At 48.1% G+C, this 24,810-nt stretch overlaps 2 protein-coding genes across 5 annotated transcripts; both read left to right on the top strand.

The window, feature by feature from the left end:
• Nucleotides 1-1,788: 1,788 nt before the first annotated feature.
• On the top strand, nt 1,789-16,582 carry LOC112229380 (uncharacterized protein C6orf62 homolog). 2 transcript variants are annotated; one of them, XM_042309858.1, is made up of 5 exons: nt 1,789-2,560; nt 2,927-3,103; nt 4,958-5,083; nt 5,413-5,547; nt 16,498-16,582. In XM_042309858.1, exons 1-5 carry the CDS (start codon nt 2,432-2,434, stop codon nt 16,567-16,569), a joined length of 639 nt encoding a protein of 212 aa, XP_042165792.1. In that variant the 5' UTR covers nt 1,789-2,431; the 3' UTR covers nt 16,570-16,582. The 2 variants fall into 2 exon arrangements, with proteins under 2 accessions (XP_042165792.1, XP_024250971.1); XM_024395203.2 differs by lacking the exon at nt 16,498-16,582 and adding an exon at nt 9,096-11,299.
• Nucleotides 16,567-24,397, top strand: tdp2b (tyrosyl-DNA phosphodiesterase 2b). Of its 3 annotated transcripts, none has more exons than XM_042309856.1 (7): nt 16,567-16,655; nt 18,913-19,043; nt 19,383-19,595; nt 21,057-21,148; nt 22,372-22,490; nt 22,596-22,766; nt 23,305-24,397. In XM_042309856.1, the coding sequence occupies exons 1-7, from the start codon at nt 16,638-16,640 to the stop codon at nt 23,584-23,586; spliced, it is 1,026 nt and encodes a 341-aa protein (XP_042165790.1). In that variant the 5' UTR covers nt 16,567-16,637; the 3' UTR covers nt 23,587-24,397. The 3 variants fall into 3 exon arrangements, with proteins under 3 accessions (XP_042165790.1, XP_042165788.1, XP_042165791.1); XM_042309854.1 differs by lacking the exon at nt 16,567-16,655 and adding an exon at nt 17,974-18,377; XM_042309857.1 differs by lacking the exon at nt 16,567-16,655 and adding an exon at nt 17,978-18,815.
• The last annotated feature ends 413 nt before the right edge of the window (nt 24,398-24,810 follow it).

Below are 24,810 nucleotides of genomic sequence, written 5' to 3' on the forward strand. Positions count from 1 at the left end.
AAGTATTCATTAAAACGCTTGTTTCCAAAGTGGTCCTCGATAGTAAAAACAATAACACATATAATGTTTAAAAGACCAGACAAAATTATACACACACATAAACACATTCATTTATATTGACGTCCTAAAAAGTGGCACTATTCACTGCACGTCTGCCTAACCTTAAAAATCAACGATATTAATTTCACGTTAAAACAATGTATTAATTGCACATCATACCGATCCTTCAAAACAACGCTCCTGACCAGCAGTAGAGGGCACAAGAGGCAGTGGATTGGTTTCTATTAGACAACCTTGTTCAAATGAAAGAACTTTGCCTGCTTTTTAAAGCTATTTGTACTCTTTAATACTCCAGACCTTACCAATGGTCCTTCCCTAGTACTCATCATTACTCCAGGTCTTACTAATGACCATTGTGAGTGTACCAGTCTGAGTTTGAGCTTCTAAACCCATTTATAGTCATTATTTTTTGTTCTATGCTTGTAAACAACTTTTAAGCACTACAAAACTTATAATTGATCAAATAAAACTCACGTAGTCAAATATGCCATTAATCTTAAAAAAATAAATAATTGTCAATCAAATTCAACATTCTCTCGTTATTAAACCTCCATATAAAAAGTCCTTGCTTGAAACAACGAAAAGACGCCACCTGCTGGAGGGAGATATATTCTCCGCCGTGTTGGGCCTCTCTCTCTCTCTCTCTCTCTCTCTCTCTCTCCGTCTCCGTCTCCGTCTCCGTCTCCGGTAATATCTCTGTGGCCGTCTGACGCAGTTCAGACATTTTGGGTAGATTATTCAACCACACCGGGCCGAAGACTAACAAGAAACTGAACAAAAGCCGTTTTTTACAACCACAACAACAAACATCGTTCAATATGGGTCCACCAGGAGACAACCCACGTCGCGTGTCCTCTGAAAGAACGGAGGATTTCAGTTGGTTTGTCCATTTATCTTGACATGGCATGCAAAGGGTTAGTTTTGGTGGTTGTGACGACTGAAGAGAAAACGCAGATAAATAGCTAACACCTCCCCACAAAAATCAGCGTGTGAAAGATATTTATGACTGCGTTTATTGGTGTCGGGTAAATAAAATCAAGTTGGTTCTCTCGACGGGAATCCTTAACATCATGATGATATTGGAAGGAAATGTTCATGTAAAATGACAGGATACAACCGTTAAATCTGTTCCGATATTAAATAGCAAACCAGTTGGAAATGTAAAATGGTTAGATGTCTCTCAGCTGGCTGGCTAACCGCACCACATACATGCCTCAATTACTCCAAGTAACAAACATATGTAGCTAACTAGTTAATCCACTAACTAGTTAGTGTATGCAGACTAGATAGCTCATGTTAGCTAGTCAGCCCCCCAAAAAATGCTGTCATGATGAGTAAAGACAAAGGCAGTAAACAAGGCCCCGGGCCAGTTCAATGGCAGTAAACAAGGCCCCGGGCCAGTTCAATGGAAGTAAACAAGGCCCCGGGCCAGTTCAATGGCAGTAAACAAGGCCCCGGGCCAGTTCAATGGCAGTAAACAAGGCCCCGGGCCAGTTCAATGGCAGTAAACGAGGCCCCGGGCCAGTTCAATGGCAGTAAACAAGGCCCCGGGCCAGTTCAATGGCAGTAAACGAGGCCCCGGGCCAGTTCAATGGCAGTAAACGAGGCCCCGGGCCAGTTCAATGGAAGTAAACGAGGCCCCGGGCCAGTTCAATGGCAGTAAACGAGGCCCAGTAAACAAGGCCCCGCCAGTTCAATGGAAGTAAACGAGTTCCCAGTAAACGGGTCAGTTCAATAGTTATTTTGGTAAACGTCAATGTTGTAAACTCAAACCTGGTGCCAACATCTGGTATTACTTTCCATGATGGTTGTCTGTACCCCCCCCCAGTCTGCCAGTAGAACGCTCATAACGCGGTCTGAACACAAACAGTCATGGACGAAGCTTTGAGTTTGACAAGACGACAGTATGAATTGTGTCTGCTAGTTTTGAGTAGTAGCCTTGTATTTCAGTAGTGAGAAGTAGTGTCTATGTTTGTTGTTGAAATAGCTATTCTTTCTGTTAGTAGTTTGTTGTCATCAACAGGAAGGAGAAAGGTGCACCTAAATACGATTTGTTCATGTTATCACTAGGCCAATGACGTGTTGAATTCAAGGTTAATTTGGCCTGTATTCGAATGTCATGCTTTTAATCACATGGCTTCTTGAATAACTCATGAAACAAATGTAGCGAAATATTAAGAACCCATGTACAACTTACATAGTTTGATATTTCATGAATTCCTCCTTCAGTTAGTAGGCATTTCAAAAGAGAATCATTTGATTTCTCGTTTCTGAAAGGGGTAGTAGCTACATCTCAAAAGCAAAATAGACAACTCGAAAGTATAGGCAAAATATTCTGTAAAAGAGAAGACACTAGCATCAAAATCTAATAATGGGAGACCCAATCTCGAGAAGAAACCAAACTAGGAATCGACTCCGTGCTCAGATTCAGAAGAAAAGGGAATCCTTGGCTGACCAGTTTGACTTCAAGATCTACATAGCCTTTGTTTTCAAAGACAAAGTAAGTATTATAGAGAAGTACCCTATGGGCCCTGCCCAAAAGTAGTGCACTACATAGGGAATAGGGTGCCATAGGGCCCTGCCCAAAAGTAGTGCACTACATAGGGTGCCATAGGGCCCTGCCCAAAAGTAGTGCACTACATAGGGAATAGGGTGCCATAGGGCCCTGCCCAAAAGTAGTGCACTATATAGGGAATAGGGTGCCATTTGGGACAACCGTTCTTTAGCTAGTAACTTCTCTGGTGTGATCGACTTGTCTGCCCGTTGATCTTAATGTCTCTTCCCTGTTTCTCTGCTCCTTCCTATGGCAGAAGTCTGTACTGTTATTCTCATCCATTCCCTCTCTTTCTGCTCCTTCCTATGGCAGAAGAAGAAGTCTGCGCTGTTCGAGGTAGCTGAAGTGGTACCAGTGATGACCAACAACTATGAAGACAATATCCTGAAAGGTGTGCAGGCTTCCAGCTACTCCCTCCAGAGTTCCATGGAACTTCTGCAGAAAGATGTTGTGCAGTTGCACGCCCCACGCTACCAATCAATGCGCAGGGTAAGTCAAAAACTGCATTCCTTTCATTTTTGATAACCTAAAAACCACACCCACAGAGAGAGTTGGGCATTCCTCTTTATTGTTGTTAAGGAAATGTCAACAATGAAGGTTCCTAATTTCTATCTAGTATGACCCACACTGGGGCCTTTCAGCCAGCAGACCCACACTGGGGCCTTTCAGCTAGTAGACCCACACTGGGGCCTTTCAGCTAGTAGACCCACACTGGGGCCTTTCAGCTAGTAGACCCACACTGGGGCCTTTCAGCCAGCAGACCCACACTGGGGCCTTTCAGCTAGTAGACCCACACTGGGGCCTTTCAGCTAGTAGACCCACACTGGGGCCTTTCAGCTAGTAGACCCACACTGGGGCCTTTCAGCCAGCAGACCCACACTGGGGCCTTTCAGCTAGTAGACCCACACTGGGGCCTTTCAGCTAGCAGACCCACACTGGGGCCTTTCAGCCAGCAGACCCACACTGGGGCCTTTCAGCTCAGCAGACCCACACTGGGGCCTTTTAGCCAGCAGACCCACACTGGGGCCTTTCAGCTAGTAGACCCACACTGGGGCCTTTCAGCCAGCAGGCCCACATTTTAGTGTTTCAGCCAGCGGGCCCACACTGGGGCCTTTCAGCCAGCAGACCCACACTGGGGCCTTTCAGCCAGCAGACCCACACTGGGGCCTTTCAGCCAGCAGACCCACACTGGGGCCTTTCAGCCAGCAGGCCCACATTTTAGTGTTTCAGCCAGCGGGCCCACACTGGGGCCTTTCAGCCAGCAGACCCACACTGGGGCCTTTCAGCCAGCAGACCCACACTGGGGCCTTTCAGCCAGCAGGCCCACATTTTAGTGTTTCAGCCAGCAGGCCCACACTGGGGCCTTTCAGCCAGCAGGCCCACATTTTAGTGTTTCAGCCAGCGGGCCCACACTGGGGCCTTTCAGCCAGCAGACCCACACTGGGGCCTTTCAGCCAGCAGGCCCACATTTTAGTGTTTCATCCTTTCAGCCAGCAGGCCCACATTTTAGTGTTTCAGCCAGACACTGGGGCCTTTCAGCCAGCAGGCCCACACTGGGGCCTTTCAGCCAGCAGACCCACACTGGGGCCTTTCAGCCAGCAGGCCCACATTTTAGTGTTTCAGCCAGCGGGCCCACACTGGGGCCTTTCAGCCAGCAGGCCCACATTTTAGTGTTTCAGCCAGCGGGCCCACACTGGGGCCTTTCAGCCAGCAGACCCACACTGGGGCCTTTCAGCCAGCAGACCCACACTGGGGCCTTTCAGCCAGCAGACCCACACTGGGGCCTTTCAGCCAGCAGACCCACACTGGGGCCTTTCAGCCAGCAGGCCCACATTTTAGTGTTTCAGCCAGCGGGCCCACACTGGGGCCTTTCAGCCAGCAGGCCCACATTTTAGTGTTTCAGCCAGCGGGCCCACACTGGGGCCTTTCAGCCAGCAGACCCACACTGGGGCCTTTCAGCCAGCAGACCCACACTGGGGCCTTTCAGCCAGCAGGCCCACATTTTAGTGTTTCAGCCAGCGGGCCCACACTGGGGCCTTTCAGCCAGCAGGCCCACATTTTAGTGTTTCAGCCAGCGGGCCCACACTGGGGCCTTTCAGCCAGCAGACCCACATTTTAGTGTTTCAGCCAGCGGGCCCACACTGGGGCCTTTCAGCCAGCAGGCCCACATTTTAGTGTTTCAGCCAGCGGGCCCACACTGGGGCCTTTCAGCCAGCAGGCCCACATTGTCCATTGTCCTTGGGTAAACACTGACAGTGACCTGTTGTTTATTGATGCTCACAGACATAATGTGTTTATTGATGCTCACAGACATAATGTGTTGTTCCTCGGTTGTTGTTGCAGGATGTCATAGGATGCACCCAAGAGATGGACTTCATCCTGTGGCCGCGCAACGACATAGAGAAGATAGTCTGTCTCTTGTTCTCCAGATGGAAGGGGGCTGAGAATGAACCCTTCAGGCCTGTTCAGGTAAAACGTTTAGCTTCCTTCACCAAATGGCTACACATCTGGGTCCTATTCACTAGATCACACTAGGAAAAAGGTTTGAGAGAGAGTGTTTATTGGATAAAATCAGGTAGTCCTTCCTTGTTTTGGTTCATTAGCTGTTTTGTGTGTTCATCGTGAATATGCCCCTGAAATCAAATTATATTCAACTAATATTCTGTACTGTTACGTTGATGGCCAGTCATGGTGAACGTAGTAGGGCCTATTGAACTTGAGCTGTTTTTTACGTCACACAAAGTACATTTTTACGAAGTGTTGTATCCCAAATGTATTTGTGTTTTGTTTATCCACAGGCCAAGTTTGAGTTTCATCATGGAGACTACGAGAAGCAGTTGTTGCATGCTGTCGGCCGGAGGGACAAGGCTGGAATGGTTATGAACAACCCAACTCAGTCGGTCTTCCTCTTTATGGACCGACAGCTCTTACAGGTCAGTCCGTTCACACCGCTGAGCTTACTACCCATGGGGCTCTGGTCAATAGGGTGTATCTTTCGACCAATAGGCAAAATGTTAATTGTGTAGATACTCCTATAAGAAAACCAATGGTCCAACCCTCACCGTCAAGAGTTTCAACCCTTTGTGTGAGAATGCTGTTCATTGACTACAGCTCAGCGTTCAACACCATAGTGCCGTCAAAGCTCATCACTACGCTAAGGACCCTGGGACTAAACCCAATCTAAATCAATGGAGGCCAGAGGAAAAGTTGTCCAAAAAAATCTGGAAAATAGCATTGAGTTGTGCTGTGGCACCGGCGCACTGAGCGTTTTTATTTTCAAAGCCTTTTACATTTCATTCCGTGTGTTAATTTGTCTTTTTGCGACCTCGGGGATAATTATCCGATGTATTACGTTACGAAATCCCACATTTGGGATATAACGTGAACGATCTGAACGTGTTTTACGATGCCCACTATCATTCCTGTCCCTCAAGAACTTCTAACGCTTCATGCCAATGACTAACTTCCTGTAGCACTCACTTCTGTAATCAGGAAGTACTTTGAGTGGCTGGTTATGGCACACAATTAGTCCACCATCCTAGACACCCTAGATCCACTCCCAATTTGTATACCATCCCCAAGAGATCCACAGATGATACAATCTCTATTGCACTCCACACTGGACCTCTCCCACCTGGACAAAAGGAACACCTATGTGAGAATGTTGTTCATTAACTACAGCTCAGTGTTCAACACCATAATGCCGTCAAAGCTCATTACTACGCTAAGGACCCTGGGACTAAACACCTCCCTCTGCAACTGGATCCTGGACTTCCTGACGGGCTGCCCCCAGGAGATAAGGATAGGTAACAACACATCTGCCACCCTGACCCTCAACTGGGGGGCCCCTTAGTCCCCTCCTGTACTCTGTTCACCCACAATTGCGTGGCCGTGCACGATTACAACACCATCAAGATTGCTGACGACATGATGATGGTAGGCCTGATCACCTGCCACACTCACTCCATCATCTCCATCATCTGATCACTCACACAAACACTCACTCCATCATCTCCATCGTCTGATCACTCACACAAACACTCCATCATCTGATCACTCACACACAGTGGTGGAAAAAGTACCCAATTGTCATACTTGAGTAAAAGCGAAGAGAACTTATTTACATATAGTTGAAGTCGGAAGTTGACATCCACTTATGTTGGAGTCATTAAAACTTGTTTTTCAACCACTCCACAAACTTCTTGTTAACAAACTATAGTTTTGGCAAGTCAGTTAGACATCTACTTTGTTCATGACACAAGTCATTTTCCAACAATTGTTTAGACAGATTATTTCACTTTTAATTCACTGTACCACAATTCCAGTGGGTCAGAAGTTCACATTAAGTTCATACTAAGTTGACTGTGCCTTTTAAACAGCTTGGAATATTCCAGAAAATGATGTCATGGCTTTAGAAGCTTCTGATAGGCTGATTGACATCATTTGAGTCAATTGAAGGTGCACCTGTGGATGTATTTCAAGGCCTACCTTCAAACTCAGTGCCTCTGCTTGACATCATGGGAAAATCAAAAGAAATCAGCCAAGACCTCGGAAAACAAATGGTAGTCCTCCACAAGACTGGTTCATCCTTGGGAGCAATTTCCAAATGCCTGAAGGTACCACATTCATCTGTACAAACAATAGTATGCAAGTATAAACACCATGGGACCACACAGCCGTCATACCACTCAGGAAGGAGACACATTCTGTCTCTAGAGATGAATTTGAAAAGTGCAAATCAATCCCAGAACAACAGCAAAGGACCTTGTGAAGATGCTGGAGGAAACAGGTACAAAAGTATCTATATCCACAGTAAAATGAGTCCTATATCAATGTAACCTGAAAGGTCCCTCAGCAAGGAAGAAGCCACTGCTCCAAAACCGCCATAAAAAAGACAGACTACGGTTTGCAACTGCACATGGGGACAAAGATCGTACTTTTTGGAGAAATGTCCTCTGGTCTGATGGAACAAAAATATAATTGTTTGATCATAATGACCATCATTATGTTTGGTTGAAAAAGGGGGATGCAATGTAGGGAATAGGGTGCCATCTGTTTAGGGAATAGGGTGCCATCTCTTTAGGGAATAGGGTGCCATCTTTTTGGGACGTAGAGAAGCAGACTGACCACTCATTTGTGTTCGTGTGTGTTTGTGTCTGACTTCAGACTCCCCCCTTAATTCTAACATAATGCCACTCAACCAAGTGCAGCCACACAATGGCTTTGGGGAAGCTAATCGCCTATTGAGTTGTAGTACTCCGTTGGGAGCCATTGATTCAATTAGGTCATTCAGACAATGTTGCTAAACCACGGCGTAGTACCTTTTTTATTTCTACAGGGTTAAACAGTTGCTCCAGGAGACGTGTAGCTCCAGGCCACGTGTAGCTCCAGGCCACGTGTAGCTCCAGGCCACGTGTAGCTCCAGGCCACGTGTAGCTCCAGGCCACGTGTAGCTCCAGGCCACGTGTAGCTCCAGGCCACGTGTAGCTCCAGGCCACGTGTAGCTCCAGGCCACGTGTAGCTCCAGGCCACGTGTAGCTCCAAACGTGTGGCTCCAGGCGACGTGTAGCTCCAGGCGACGTGTAGACGTGTGGCTCCAGGCGACGTGTAGACGTGTGGCTCCAGGCGACGTGTGGCTCCAGGCGACGTGTGGCTCCCGGAGACGTGTGGCTCCCGGAGACGTGTGGCTCCCGGAGACGTGTGGCTCCCGGCGACGTGTAGCTCGTGTGGCTCCAGGCGACGTGTAGACGTGTGGCTCCAGGCGACGTGTGGCTCCAGGCGACGTGTGGCTCCAGGCGACGTGTGGCTCCCGGAGACGTGTAGCTCCCGGAGACGTGTAGCTCCAGGCCACGTGGAGACGTATAGCTCCAGGCCACGTGGAGACGTGTAGCTCCAGGCCACGTGGAGACGTGTAGCTCCAGGCCACGTGGAGACGTGTAGCTCCAGGCCACGTGGAGACGTGTAGCTCCAGGCCACGTGGAGACGTGTAGCTCCAGGCCACGTGGAGACGTGTAGCTCCAGGCCACGTGGAGACGTGTAGCTCCAGGCCACGTGGAGACGTGTAGCTCCAGGCCACGTGGAGACGTGTAGCTCCAGGCCACGTGGAGACGTGTAGCTCCAGGCCACGTGGAGACGTGTAGCTCCAGGCCACGTGTAGCTCCAGGCCACGTGTAGCTCCAGGCCACGTGTAGACGTGTAGCTCCAGGCCACGTGTAGCTCCCGGCTAACATTCCTTCACTTTGTGGCAGACTCCCTGCAATGCTAACCTTTCACCACTGCACTAGTCACACAATGGCTTTGGTAAAGCTAAGAGCTCTAACGTAGGTGGTAGAGAATCATTCTTCCTGTCATGGGGCAATGATGTCTAACCCACAGAAATATAATATATTAGTGTAATTACTAATTGTTAATAGATTTTATTTCTGTGGTCTAAACTGTCTCTTCCATCTTTTCTCTTGTCATTCCTTCTCTCCCCTGTCAGACTCCTAAAACCAAGGCCACCGTTTTTAAGTTGTGCAGCCTTTGCCTGTACCTGCCCCAGGACCAGCTAACGTGCTGGGGCGTTGGCGACATCGAAGACCATCTCCTCCCGTACATGCCTGACTAGGGCCAGCCGGCCTCCATGGCTTTCACCCACAACACAAGGAAGATTGACCCACAAGCCACTGAAGCAAGTTGATGTCTCTCTCTCATCCACCACACATCCTTCCTTTTGAATAGAATTGAACTGGTGCTTGGATCTCCCTTTTTGTTTAAACCCTTGTTCATTCATTCATTTCCGTCCTCCTGAAGCACATTTGTTTTTCCTTACCAAGCTTCCTCCTCCGACCAGTTTCGGCTTGGTTTTCCCTTTTATCCTCCATCTTGTTTATTTTGAACCTACACAAACATTGATTTTGAGTGGTTGGGTATTCCCCCCCATGGAGCTGCACTGTCAACAGACCAGTCCAGTGACTGAAGGAACTCTTTATGTTGCTACCAAGCAGGAACAAAAGCCACGCAGGCTTTCATGACGTTCAGTCTCTGCTGGACACATTGTAACCCAGGTCAAAAAGATTGTAAACGCTTCTGATGATGTGTTTTTAAAGAGGAAAAGATGCCCAGGGGGGTTCTAGAACGACATCTATGATGTGTTATTAAAGAGGAAAAGATGCCCAGGGGGGGTTCTAGAACAACATCTATGATGTGTTATTAAAGAGGAAAAGATGCCCAGAGGGGGTTCTAGAACGACATCTATGATGTGTTTTTAAAGAGGAAAAGATGCCCAGAGGGGGTTCTAGAACGACATCTATGATGTGTTTTTAAAGAGGAAAAGATGCCCAGAGGGGGTTCTAGAACGACATCTATGATGTGTTATTAAAGAGGAAAAGATGCCCAGGGGGTTCTAGAACGACATCTATGATGTGTTTTTAAAGAGGAAAAGATGCCCAGGGGGGTTCTAGAACGACATCTATGATGTGTTATTAAAGAGGAAAAGATGCCCAGAGGGGGTTCTAGAACGACATCTATGATGTGTTATTAAAGAGGAAAAGATGCCCAGAGGGGTTCTAGAACGACATCTATGATGTGTTATTAAAGAGGAAAAGATGCCCAGAGGGGGTTCTAGAACGACATCTATGATGTGTTTTTAAAGAGGAAAAGATGCCCAGAGGGGGTTCTAGAACGACATCTATGATGTGTTATTAAAGAGGAAAAGATGCCCAGAGGGGGTTCTAGAACGACATCTATGATGTGTTATTAAAGAGGAAAAGATGCCCAGGGGGGTTCTAGAACGACATCTATGATGTGTTTTTAAAGAGGAAAAGATGCCCAGGGGGGGTTCTAGAACGACATCTATGATGTGTTATTAAAGAGGAAAAGATGCCCAGAGGGGGTTCTAGAACGACATCTATGATGTGTTATTAAAGAGGAAAAGATGCCCAGAGGGGGTTCTAGAACGACATCTATGATGTGTTATTAAAGAGGAAAAGATGCCCAGAGGGGGTTCTAGAACGACATCTATGATGTGTTTTTAAAGAGGAAAAGATGCCCAGAGGGGGTTCTAGAACGACATCTATGATGTGTTATTAAAGAGGAAAAGATGCCCAGAGGGGGTTCTAGAACGACATCTATGATGTGTTATTAAAGAGGAAAAGATGCCCAGAGGGGGTTCTAGAACGACATCTATGATGTGTTATTAAAGAGGAAAAGATGCCCAGAGGGGGTTCTAGAACGACATCTATGATGTGTTTTTAAAGAGGAAAAGATGCCCAGGGGGGGTTCTAGAATGACATCTATGATGTGTTTTAAAGAGGAAAAGATGCCCAGAGGGGGTTCTAGAACGACATCTATGATGTGTTTTTAAAGACGAAAAGATGCCCAGAGGGGGTTCTAGAACGACATCTATGATGTGTTTTTAAAGAGGAAAGATGCCCAGAGGGGTTCTAGAACGACACAAGCTTGTTAACACGCAAGCTACTGAAATCTGATGTTTTTTCCCCCCCAAGTGGGTTGGCAAGGGTGAATGCTGGAACTAGTGTTAAAAAGATCATGTACCTAACAATGGAACAGGTTGTTGAGTTGAAATGAATGTGATCTCCAGATTTATGTTCCTTAATTTGACAAACAACAGTATCCTAAGAGTACTAATTGATGCGGTGCTTATAAAATGGGTGTGTTTAAAAATAAAATAATAATAATAATAATGTTTTGCAAGCTTGCTTTGCCGGGGGAAATAAGGTTTAGTCGGTACATTTAATTTAGTTTTTTCTTTTGATTCAATGTGTTCCCCTGAAGGCAGGTCAACGTGTTCTCCTGAAGGCAGGTCAACGTGTTCCCCTGAAGGCAGGTCAATGTGTTCCCCTGAAGGCAGGTCAATGTGTTCCCCTGAAGGCAGGTCAATGTGTTCCCCTGAAGGCAGGTCAATGTGTTCCCCTGAAGGCAGGTCAATGTGTTCCCCTGAAGGCAGGTCAATGTGTTCCCCTGAAGGCAGGTCAATGTGTTCTCCTGAAGGCAGGTCAATGTGTTCTCCTGAAGGCAGGTCAATGTGTTCTCCTGAAGGCAGGTCAACCTGAAGGCAGGTCAATGTGTTCCCCTGAAGGCAGGTCAATGTGTTCCCCTGAAGGCAGGTCAATGTGTTCCCCTGAAGGCAGGTCAATGTGTTCTCCTGAAGGCAGGTCAATGTGTTCTCCTGAAGGCAGGTCAATGTGTTCTCCTGAAGGCAGGTCAATGTGTTCTCCTGAAGGCAGGTCAATGTGTTCTCCTGAAGGCAGGTCAATGTGTTCTCCTGAAGGCAGGTCAATGTGTTCTCCTGAAGGCAGGTCAATGTGTTCTCCTGAAGGCAGGTCAATGTGTTCTCCTGAAGGCAGGTCAATGTGTTCTCCTGAAGGCAGGTCAATGTGTTCTCCTGAAGGCAGGTCAATGTGTTCTCCTGAAGGCAGGTCAATGTGTTCTCCTGAAGGCAGGTCAATGTGTTCTCCTGAAGGCAGGTCAACCTGAAGGCAGGTCAACCTGAAGGCAGGTCAACCTGAAGGCAGGTCAACCTGAAGGCAGGTCAACCTGAAGGCAGGTCAACCTGAAGGCAGGTCAACCTGAAGGCAGGTCAACCTGAAGGCAGGTCAACCTGAAGGCAGGTCAACCTGAAGGCAGGTCAATGTGTTCTCCTGAAGGCAGGTCAACGTGTTCCCCTGAAGGCAGGTCAACGTGTTCCCCTGAAGGCAGGTCAATGTGTTCCCCTGAAGGCAGGTCAATGTGTTCTCCTGAAGGCAGGTCAATGTGTTCTCCTGAAGGCAGGTCAATGTGTTCTCCTGAAGGCAGGTCAATGTGTTCTCCTGAAGGCAGGTCAATGTGTTCTCCTGAAGGCAGGTCAATGTGTTCTCCTGAAGGCAGGTCAATGTGTTCTCCTGAAGGCAGGTCAATGTGTTCTCCTGAAGGCAGGTCAATGTGTTCTCCTGAAGGCAGGTCAACCTGAAGGCAGGTCAACCTGAAGGCAGGTCAACCTGAAGGCAGGTCAACCTGAAGGCAGGTCAACCTGAAGGCAGGTCAATGTGTTCTCCTGAAGGCAGGTCAACGTGTTCCCCTGAAGGCAGGTCAACGTGTTCCCCTGAAGGCAGGTCAACGTGTTCTCCTGAAGGCAGGTCAACGTGTTCTCCTGAAGGCAGGTCAACGTGTTCTCCTGAAGGCAGGTCAACGTGTTCTCCTGAAGGTCATGTTCTCCTGAAGGCAGGTCAACGTGTTCTCCTGAAGGCAGGTCAACGTGTTCTCCTGAAGGCAGGTCAACGTGTTCTCCTGAAGGCAGGTCAACGTGTTCTCCTGAAGGCAGGTCAACGTGTTCTCCTGAAGGCAGGTCAACGTGTTCTCCTGAAGGCAGGTCAAATGTTCTCCTGAAGGCAGGTCAACCTGAAGGCAGGTCAACGTGTTCTCCTGAAGGCAGGTCAACCTGAAGGCAGGTCAACGTGTTCTCCTGAAGGCAGGTCAACCTGAAGGCAGGTCAACGTGTTCTCCTGAAGGCAGGTCAACGTGTTCTCCTGAAGGCAGGTCAACGTGTTCTCCTGAAGGCAGGTCAACCTGTTCTCCTGAAGGCAGGTCAACCTGAAGGCAGGTCAACGTGTTCTCCTGAAGGCAGGTCAACCTGAAGGCAGGTCAACCTGAAGGCAGGTCAACCTGAAGGCAGGTCAACCTGAAGGCAGGTCAATGTGTTCTCCTGAAGGCAGGTCAATGTGTTCTCCTGAAGGCAGGTCAATGTGTTCTCCTGAAGGCAGGTCAATGTGTTCTCCTGAAGGCAGGTCAATGTGTTCTCCTGAAGGCAGGTCAATGTGTTCTCCTGAAGGCAGGTCAATGTGTTCTCCTGAAGGCAGGTCAACGTGTTCTCCTGAAGGCAGGTCAACGTGTTCTCCTGAAGGCAGGTCAACGTGTTCTCCTGAAGGCAGGTCAACGTGTTCTCCTGAAGGCAGGTCAACGTGTTCTCCTGAAGGCAGGTCAACGTGTTCTCCTGAAGGCAGGTCAACGTGTTCTCCTGAAGGCAGGTCAACGTGTTCTCCTGAAGGCAGGTCAACGTGTTCTCCTGAAGGCAGGTCAACCTGAAGGCAGGTCAACGTGTTCTCCTGAAGGCAGGTCAACCTGAAGGCAGGTCAATGTGTTCTCCTGAAGGCAGGTCAACCTGAAGGCAGGTCAATGTGTTCTCCTGAAGGCAGGTCAACCTGAAGGCAGGTCAATGTGTTCTCCTGAAGGCAGGTCAATGTGTTCCCCTGAAGGCAGGTCAATGTGTTCCCCTGAAGGCAGGTCAATGTGTTCTCCTGAAGGCAGGTCAATGTGTTCTCCTGAAGGCAGGTCAATGTGTTCTCCTGAAGGCAGGTCAATGTGTTCTCCTGAAGGCAGGTCAACGTGTTCTCCTGAAGGCAGGTCAACGTGTTCTCCTGAAGGCAGGTCAACGTGTTCTCCTGAAGGCAGGTCAATGTGTTCTCCTGAAGGCAGGTCAACCTGAAGGCAGGTCAATGAAGGCAGGTCAACCTGAAGGCAGGTCAACCTGAAGGCAGGTCAACCTGAAGGCAGGTCAACCTGAAGGCAGGTCAATGTGTTCTCCTGAAGGCAGGTCAATGTGTTCTCCTGAAGGCAGGTCAACGTGTTCTCCTGAAGGCAGGTCAACGTGTTCTCCTGAAGGCAGGTCAACGTGTTCTCCTGAAGGCAGGTCAACGTGTTCTCCTGAAGGCAGGTCAACGTGTTCTCCTGAAGGCAGGTCAACGTGTTCTCCTGAAGGCAGGTCAATGTGTTCTCCTGAAGGCAGGTCAACCTGAAGGCAGGTCAACGTGTTCTCCTGAAGGCAGGTCAACCTGAAGGCAGGTCAACGTGTTCTCCTGAAGGCAGGTCAACCTGAAGGCAGGTCAACGTGTTCTCCTGAAGGCAGGTCAACCTGAAGGCAGGTCAATGAAGGCAGGTCAACCTGAAGGCAGGTCAACCTGAAGGCAGGTCAACCTGAAGGCAGGTCAACCTGAAGGCAGGTCAACCTGAAGGCAGGTCAACCTGAAGGCAGGTCAATGTGTTCTCCTGAAGGCAGGTCAATGTGTTCTCCTGAAGGCAGGTCAACGTGTTCTCCTGAAGGCAGGTCAACGTGTTCTCCTGAAGGCAGGTCAACGTGTTCTCCTGAAGGCAGGTCAACGTGTTCTCCTGAAGGCAGGTCAACGTGTTCTCCTGAAGGCAGGTCAACGTGTTCTCCTGAAGGCAGGTCAACGTGTTCTCCTGAAGGCAGGTCAACGTGTTCTCCTGAAGGCAGGTCAACGTGTTCTCCTGAAGGCAGGTCAACCTGAAGGCAGGTCAATGTGTTCTCCTGAAGGCAGGTCAACCTGAAGGCAGGTCAATGTGTTCTCCTGAAGGCAGGTCAACCTGAAGGCAGGTCAATGTGTTCTCCTGAAGGCAGGTCAATGTGTTCTCCTGAAGGCAGGTCAATGTGTTCCCCTGAAGGCAGGTCAATGTGTTCCCTGAAGGCAGGTCAATGTGTTCTCCTGAAGGCAGGTCAATGTGTTCTCCTGAAGGCAGGTCAACGTGTTCTCCTGAAGGCAGGTCAACGTGTTCTCCTGAAGGCAGGTCAACGTGTTCTCCTGAAGGCAGGTCAACGTGTTCTCCTGAAGGCAGGTCAATGTGTTCTCCTGAAGGCAGGTCAACCTGAAGGCAGGTCAACCTGAAGGCAGGTCAACCTGAAGGCAGGTCAACCTGAAGGCAGGTCAACCTGAAAGCAGGTCAATGTGTTCTCCTGAAGGCAGGTCAACGTGTTCTCCTGAAGGCAGGTCAATGTGTTCTCCTGAAGGCAGGTCAATGTGTTCTCCTGAAGGCAGGTCAACCAACTGAAGGCAGGTCAACCTGAAGGCAGGTCAACCTGAAGGCAGGTCAATGTGTTCTCCTGAAGGCAGGTCAATGTGTTCTCCTGAAGGCAGGTCAATGTGTTCTCTGAAGGCAGGTCAATGTGTTCTCCTGAAGGCAGGTCAACCTGAAGGCAGGTCAATGTGTTCTCCTGAAGGCAGGTCAATGTGTTCTCCTGAAGGCAGGTCAATGTGTTCTCCTGAAGGCAGGTCAACCTGTTCTCCTGAAGGCAGGTCAACCTGTTCTCCTGAAGGCAGGTCAACCTGAAGGCAGGTCAATGTGTTCTCCTGAAGGCAGGTCAACCTGAAGGCAGGTCAACCTGTTCTCCTGAAGGCAGGTCAACCTGAAGGCAGGTCACAGGTCAACCTGAAGGCAGGTCTCCTGAAGGCAGGTCAACCTGAAGGCAGGTCAACCTGAAGGCAGGTCAATGTGTTCCCTGAAGGCAGGTCAATGTGTTCCCCTGAAGGCAGGTCAATGTGTTCCCCTGAAGGCAGGTCAATGTGTTCCCTGAAGGCAGGTCAATGTGTTCTCTGAAGGCAGGTCAATGTGTTCTCCTGAAGGCAGGTCAATGTGTTCTCCTGAAGGCAGGTCAACGTGTTCCCCTGAAGGCAGGTCAACGTGTTCTCCTGAAGGCAGGTCAACCTGAAGGCAGGTCAACGTGTTTTCCTGAAGGCAGGTCAATGTGTTCTCCTGAAGGCAGGTCAACCTGAAGGCAGGTCAACGTGTTCTCCTGAAGGCAGGTCAACGTGTTCTCCTGAAGGCAGGTCAACGTGTTCTCCTGAAGGCAGGTCAACGTGTTCTCCTGAAGGCAGGTCAACGTGTTCTCCTGAAGGCAGGTCAACGTGTTCTCCTGAAGGCAGGTCAACGTGTTCTCCTGAGTTGATTCTTTATTTTGAGATTAATTTAGAAAACAACACTGCTGAACATATCCCAATACAATGCCAACGTAAAGTATTTCCTGGTGTTTTTGATTGTGTAAACAAAGTGTGTAGATATATATTTACGGCACAATTAGATACACAAAATAATAATCTTTCTTCCTCCCTCCACAGACTTGCTCACTAACACAGTGCCACAGTAGCAGTGTGACAATTCCTGATTGGCTGACAGTGGCTCCGGGGTGAAGTTTCCCCCTAGCAACATGATCTAAGGTTCAGCTTCCGCTCCCCCAATCCTAACCTTTAGTGGGGAAATGCAAAACTCACCGAAGGTCAGCGTTTTGGGAAAGCACCCACCCTACATCAAGTAGCTACCAAGGTGCTTTTGAGTGTCTTTTGTGCGATGAGTTTTCCCAGAGGCTTTGCCAGTGAGGTCGACAGTAGCGAATGCCAGGGGTCCGTCCACAGCTTCAACACTCTGGCTGTGATCAGCACGTCCTCACCCACCTCGGCAGCATTCATGTACCTGTCGGGAAACCGTTGTTCCATTCAGTGGCTGTGTCACAAATATCACCCTATATTGAGTACTATCTTTTGACCGGAGCCCTAGACTGCCATTTTCAGATCCAGCCAAGTGAGCTTTTCCAGTCATTGTTTTAGATGACAGGTTACTCTTTAATCTTTCACCCAGTGTGGAGCGACAGTTGTAGAGCTAAAGGGCTACAACAAAGTTCTGTATAAATGGCTTCCATTCATTCTACAGGTTTTATCAAGCCTGGGTAGGAGTCTGTTTTGTGCCATCGTGCTACTTGTCATACCAAACTGCACAAACAGACCTGAGACCAGGCTATTCTCCCATGTATCAGCTAGCTCCTGTAATTTAACTATAAAACTCAGGTGGTGTTCATGTCTGACTGGGGACCTGACAACCAGTCATTCATTATCCCTTGATCAACAGTGAACAGAGCATGGCAGGCACGGTAATCTGTCAGTTACATCTCAATTGTATTTCCTTGATTCCTGGTGTACTCTCTCTCTCTCTCCTTGCCCATTTCTCCAAAATGTAGAGAAACCTCAGCTATTCTGCTGCGGTAAGCTTTGACATGGAGACGAGGGAGATCAGGAATCCAGGAAATACAATTGAGATGTAACTGCCAGATTACCGTGCCTGCCATGCTCTGTTCACTGTTGATCAGCATTCCAAGGTGTGAGAAGTGTGCAGAAGGGCATGAGACGGAGGAATGTGTAGTATTGGGGAAAGTAGTAGTATGTGTTAACTGTAGGGGTGCCCAAGGGGCCTGGGGATCAGAAATGTCCCGTGCGAGAGAGGCAGGTTGAGGTTTCCAGGGTTAGAGTAGTGCAGAAGTTGTCATATGCTGAGGCAGTGAAGAAAGAGGAAGAAGAGGGAGGGATCCTGAGAGGACTGATGTGAGTAGTAGATCTGTACCAGTACAGAGGGATAAACCAACAAGTGATATATGATTCAGTAAGATTGGGCTTTCTAGCATTTATAACAATGGTTATCAACTGTACTGCAGGGATGAAATGGAAGTCACAGACAATTGAGGATGTGGTGGCAGCTGCAGAGAGGTATGTGAGACAGGATGGCAGAAGAGTTACAGGGTGTGTTTCGTGATGGTGTCCCATCCTTTCAGGCTGTTGGCCTGAGGTAGGACTAAATAGATGTAAATAGTGGAGTAGGGTGGTGGGTTTTTAGTGAGTGTAGGGCTAGATGGTATTTTTAATTTATTTTTAAAAATTCAAGTAAAGTAATAAGGAAGTTGTACTCCAGTCAGGTAGGTGGCGGTAATGCAACATTCATTGGCTGTCAACTGCTGTTAAACCTCAAATAAGAAGTAAAAATGCTTTTGCTTCGCTTCTAAAACAAGATTACGTGTCGCTATAAAATTGATAAAACCATGAGTAATATCTCCAAGTCCGTGTCGACTTTAGAAGAAACGAGGACTGGTCTGTGTGATGAGTTTGTGTCCGTAACAGGATCCGATAGCGCCGTGGCTCAATGTTACCTTGCTGAAAATGACTGGGAAATGGAGGTATAGCTAATGATCCTGCTTCAATCAGTCCATTTGATTAGTTAACATTGGAGGACTACACAACTTTGGAACACAGACCCTTTTTTCTCTGTCTGCAATGACAGAAGAGTCCAATTCAACATAAAAGTTGGTCAGAAATGATATTGCCTTAAAAACAGTTTCTAATATATAATGTAAAATAAGTTTTTCCATCTGTAGTCGCATCGAGGCTACGCCGTGAGATATGTCTCAACCCAGGGTTGGGAGATGACCGTGCACTCTTAATTAGACCACCAACTGAGAAATGGAGAATTTCAATACTGCTGTTGGTTCATCAGCATGCTAGGCTAACTAATGCTATAGCAGCACATTGGATTCAACACTTCCGGTAGCTGCTCATCCCAACGTTAGGGCGTCTTATTTCTATGGAATCCAACGCCTTGGACATTTTAACTTCACGTAATTAACTATCACTTTAGTTTTAAGGTCTGGAGAAGAGAGAGAAAAAAAACCATTAACCTTCTCTATACTGCATGTATGTTGTGTTACCTTTCAGAGAGCTCTGAACTCATTTTTCGAGGCTGACATGGAGGCAGTTTTTACAGTGGAAGATTCACCAAAGAAGGACATTAGCCCCCCTAAAGTTAAAAGACAGAAATTGGACAAACCACAAGGGAAAATGGACTGGTATGTATCGTGATATATATTAATGCGTTGGCCTGTCTACAATATCCATGTTTATTTAGTAATTTTGGTAAGTGTAAAATAAACTGTGAGCCTCTTTAACCTTTATATAACTAGGCAAGTTATTTACAATGCTGGTCTATATCTTTTCTGTAATCCAGTGTTTCCCAGTCCTGAGGGCCCAAAGGGGTTTTAGTTACTGCCTTAGCAATTACCCTCAAAAGGCTTGATGATGAGTTGAATCAAGTGTGTTATTGCTAGTGCAAAAACCGAAATGTGCACCCCCTTTGGGCCCTCAGGACTGGGAAACACTGCCCTAATCTGTCCTTGCAAATCCTGCAGCATTGACCTGACCACAGAAGAGCCTGCCTGTTCCAGCAGCAGCGCCAAGTCAACCAACTCCTCCAAGTCAGTGGAACCCAAAGCTAAAGTTAAAACCTCGGGCTCTGAGGAGCAGGATGGCGGCAAACTGTCGCTGATCTCTTGGAATGTAGATGGTCTGGACACCGTGAACCTGGGAGAGCGTGCTAGGGGCCTCTGTTCCTATCTGGCCCTGTGAGTCGCTGTTCGTTAACTGTCTTTAGTCAGCCATTATGGGACCACGTCAAATACTTTCCTTAACATCCTCACTCTTAACCCAAGGACTTTTCTCTGGGTTACTTGACTGCATCCCAAATGACAACCTATTCCCTATATAGTGCACTACTTTAGACCTGAGCCCTATGGAACCCTATTCCCTATATGTAGTGCACTATATAGGGATTAGGGTGCACATTTTGAGATACAAAGATAAATATTTTTTCTTCTGGATTTTGGAAATTCTCCCGCCGCCCCATTTTCATATCAGGGACCTCTAGTTTAGGGAACAGCTGGCCTGCGGGTTTAGGGAACAGCTGGCCTGCGGGTTTAGGGAACAGCTGGCCTGCGGGTTTAGGGAACAGCCGGCCTGCGGGTTTAGGGAACAGCCGGCCTGCGGGTTTACAGCCGGCCTGCGGGTTTAGGGAACAGCCGGCCTGCGGGTTTAGGGAACAGCCGGCCTGCGGGTTTAGGGAACAGCCGGCCTGCGGTTTTAGGGAACAGCCGGCCTGCGGTTTTAGGGAACAGCCGGCCCCGGCGGTTTTAGGGAACTGCCGGCCCCGGCGGTTTTAGGGAACTGCCGGCCCCGGCGGTTTTAGGGAACAGCCGGCCCCGGCGGTTTTAGGGAACAGCCGGCCCCGGCGGTTTTAGGGAACAGCCGGCCCCGGCGGTTTTAGGGAACAGCCGGCCCCGGCGGTTTTAGGGAACAGCCGGCCCGGCGGTTTTAGGGAACAGCCGGCCCCGCCAGCCGGCCCCGCGGTTTTAGGGAACAGCCGGCCCCGGCGGTTTTAGGGAACAGCCGTTTTAGGAACAGCCGGCCCCGGTTTTAGGGAACAGCCGGCCCCGGCGGTTTTAGGGAACAGCCGGCCCCGGCGGTTTTAGGGAACAGCCGGCCCCGGCGGTTTTAGGGAACAGCCGGCCCCGGCGGTTTTAGGGAACAGCCGGCTTAGGGCTCTGGTTTTTTGGTTTATGTAGAATACACACAACCTATGTGAAATGCATGGCTAACATCCTTCCTATAAACTCAAGGACATGTCTCTGGGATAGCCTACACTTCAGGCAGATCCAAAACGTCACGGGGGTATTATGGGACAAAATTCACAGAAATGTCTTTTGCATTTGAAATGGACACTAGTTGTGGATATGATGGGTCTGTTAACATACTTTAACGAACGTTCTCTCTTCTCCTTTTAGGGAACAGCCGGCTTAGGGCTCTGGTTTTTCTGGTTTATGGAACTCATTGAACCTATGTTCAATGCATGGCTATCATCCTTCCTATAAACTCAAGGGTATGTCTCAGTTTTACCATACTCAGGCAGATAAAACCTACATTATGGGACAAAATTCACAGAAATGTCTTTTGCATTTGAAATGGACACTAGTTGTGGATATGATGGGTCTGTTAACATACTTTAACGTCGTTCTCTCTTCTCCTTTAAGGTACACCCCTGACGTGGTGTTTCTGCAGGAACTCATTGAACCGTATGTTCAGTACCTCAAGAAGCGAGCCGTCAGCTACACCATCATTGAGGGTATGGTGTGACAGTTTTACCATATCAAGATAACACCTACATTCCCATAGTAGCATAATACTTAGGATGCGCAATTAGTTACGGAAAGGGGGGATACCTTGTCAGTTGTTCAACTTAAATGTGTCTTCTGCATTTAACCCAACCCCTCTGAATCAGAGAGGGGAGGGTTGCTGCCTTGATCAACATCCACGTCTTCGGCGCCCGGGGAACAGCGGGTTAACTGCCTTGCTCAGGGGAACAGTGGGTTAACTGCCTCGTCCAGGAGAACAGTGGGTTAACTGCCTCGTTCAGGGGAACAGTGGGTTAACTGCCTCGTTCAGGGGAACAGTGGGTTAACTGCCTCGCTCAGGGGAACAGTGGGTTAACTGCCTCGCTCAGGGGAACAGTGGGTTAACTGCCTCGCTCAGGGGAACAGTGGGTTAACTGCCTCGCTCAGGGGAACAGTGGGTTAACTGCCTCGCTCAGGGGAACAGTGGGTTAACTGCCTCGCTCAGGGGAACAGTGGGTTAACTGCCTCGCTCAGGGGAACAGTGGGTTAACTGCCTCGCTCAGGGGCAGAACGACAGATGTTTTACCTTGTCAGCTTGGAGATTCGATCCAGCAACCTTTCAGTTGTTGGCCCAACACTAACCACTTGGCTGCTTGCTGGGCCAGTTAGGATGTTGAAACAGAACCAGTGTCTTATGTGTTTTTATGCCAAGGTAATGGGTTCGATTCCCGCTGAGGAATGTAATGTTGCTTTGAATAAGTATCTGCTAAATGGCTGCAGCGATTTCTGCCATTCGCTCCAGTCACTGTCAGCAGAGAACTGGAAGGAAAGGCGGCCAAAGGAGGTGTTAGCTTTGGGGATGACCAGTGAGATATACAGTGGGGCAAAACAGTATTTAGTCAGCCACCAATTGTGCAAGTTCTCCCACTTATAAAGATGAGAGACGCCTGTAATTTTCATCATAGGTACACTTCAACTATGACAGACACATTGTAGGATTTTTAATGAATTTATTTGCAAATTATGGTGGGGCATTGGAATGAACATGAGCATCCCTGTGGAGCGCTTTGGACACCTTGTAGAGTCCATCCCCAGACGATTTGAGGCTGTTCTGAGGACAAAAGGGGATGCAACTCACTATTAGGAAGTTGTCCCTAATGTTTTGTAGAATCTCTGTGTGAAATATATAAATAAATTATGCCATGACAAACACATTTTACTTCCTCAATGTCAGGAGGCGAGGAGGGGTACTTCACTGGTTTGATGCTGAAGAAGTCCAGAGTCAAACTCCTGAATAGTGACATCATCAGTTACCCGACCACTCAGATGATGAGGAATCTGCTCGTTGCTCAAGTAGGTCCACACTGATTTTAAACCCAGGAGTCTAAACGGGTCATTGTCTTTATTACTACACAGCTTATCGTAGCGCTGTCGCTGTGCGTGTCCATTCGGCCTCAGGTGACGTTCAGGGACCAGGAGCTGTGCGTGATGACATCCCACTTTGAGAGCTGTAAGGGACAGGCAGAGGAGAGGATGAAACAGCTGAGTGTGGTGCTGAAGAGGATGAGGGAGGCTCCCACTAACGTGACTGTTCTATTTGGAGGGGACACTAACCTGAGGGACGCCGAGGTTAGGTCTCTCTCTGTGTTATCCTGAAACCATTCTTTCTCATCACATTTATTTATATAGCCCTTCGTACATCAGCTGATATCTCAAAGTGCTGTACAGAAACCCAGCCTAAAACCCCAAACAGCAAGCAATGCAGGTGTAGAAGCACGGTGGCTAGGAAAAACTCCCTGGAAAGGCCAGAACCTAGGAAGAAACCTAGAGAGGAACCAGGCTATGTGGGGTGGCCAGTCCTCTTCTGGCTGAGCCGGGTGGAGATTATAAACCTAGAGAGGAACCAGAGAGGAACCAGGTTCTGAGGGGGTGGCCAGTCCTCTTCTGGCTGTGCCGGGTGGAGATTATAACAGAACATGGCCAAGATGTTCAAATGTTCATAAATGACCAGTAGGGTCAAATAATAATAATCACAGTGGTTGTAGAGGGTGCAACAGGCCAGCCCCTCAGGAGTAAATGTCAGTTGGCTTTTCATAGCCGATCATTAAGAGTATCAATATCTCAGATAGGAATCTGTCAATCCTTGATAACTTTATTTCTGTCTCAGGTGACCAAGGTTGGAGGTCTGCCCGGTGGGGTGTGTGATGTGTGGGAGCAGCTGGGGAAGCAGGAGCACTGCAGGTACACCTGGGACACCAAGGCCAACAGCAACAAGAGTGTACCGTATGTCAGCAGGTGTCGTTTTGACCGCGTCTACCTCCGACCGGCCAAGGAGGGCCCCGGGTCCCGGATGACCCCAGACCACATGGCCCTGGTGGGTTTAGAGAAGCTGGACTGTGGTCGCTACACCAGTGATCACTGGGGAATCTACTGCAGCTTTATCCTTTAGCTCCTGAGACTTAAGGGTCGTGTCCCAAATTGATCCCTGTAGTGCACTGCTTTTGACCAGGAACCAATATGAGACGGGAACATGTTTGCGTGTAGTGCGGGGTGGCAGCGTAGCCTAGTGGTTAGAGCGTTGGACTAGTAACCGAAAGGTTGCAAGTTCGAATCCCCGAGCTGACAAGGTACAAATCTGTCGTTCTGCCCCTGAACAGGCAGTTAACCCACTGTTCCTAGACCGTCATTGAAAATAAGAATTTTTTCTTAACTGACTTGCCTAGTAAAATAAAGGTAAAATTAAAAATGAAAGTGGTCCCAGCAGAGGCTAGAGACTGAAGAGGTTAACTTTCCTAACGGACAGTTAAAAAGGTTGCTCTAATATTGGATCGGTAGCAAGCACAGTCTCTGCATGGCCACTGACGGTAGGATCAGAGACGGCTGGCTCACCTTTTATTGTAGTGCCTTGAGCTGAGGACAGGAAGGTTTCAATGTTGCCTTGGTCACCTCACGCCTAACACACCCTCAGAATGGAAATGTTGAATGTCCTAAATGGCTCCCTATTTTAGTGCACTACTTTAGACCGGAGACCATAAAACTGGTGAAAAGGAGTGCACTATATAGGGAATGGTGTCATTTTGGACAGCAGCTGTGTATATCTTATCCCAGTGTTTAAATGCTAATAGGCGTTGGCTCTCATTTTTTAATTTCAAAATGTGTTTGGTTTTAATTTCAGAAGTCTTACATGTGATGACGATGATGATTTCCCTCAAGTCTGTTTTTAGTCCTGGACATTGAAATAAATACGTTCTGGAATAAAAGGCTTGTTTTTCTTCACCAGAGAGGCTTCTAATGACATCGTTTAAACACCTAGGGAGTGACGTTGCACAAATTATCAAGTCAAAATGCTTATCAATTTCCATGACAAAGGTTAGTTTAGGAGACATCTGTTCCCGTCTCACTGCCTTCTGTCAGAATTCGATTGGCCAATTTTTGATTTTTTTTTTTAAGGAAGAAAGAGGACATGTCACGAGACTCGGCTAAAAAGCTTTTTCTTCAAGTTGGTGTCCTTGCCAACAATCCTCAGCCTACACAGCATGTTCTCTCCTCCTGGTCTCAGATTAGATCAGATTTCATTTTTTGGTCCTTTACTGAAATGTCAAGGATGGAAACAGAATGAGATGAATTGCTATTTAGATTCAAAACAAATGACCCTCGTAGCATTTTGCTACGC

This window comes from Oncorhynchus tshawytscha, linkage group LG31, assembly GCF_018296145.1.
Source record: "Oncorhynchus tshawytscha isolate Ot180627B linkage group LG31, Otsh_v2.0, whole genome shotgun sequence".
Taxonomy (NCBI): Eukaryota; Metazoa; Chordata; class Actinopteri; order Salmoniformes; family Salmonidae; genus Oncorhynchus; species Oncorhynchus tshawytscha.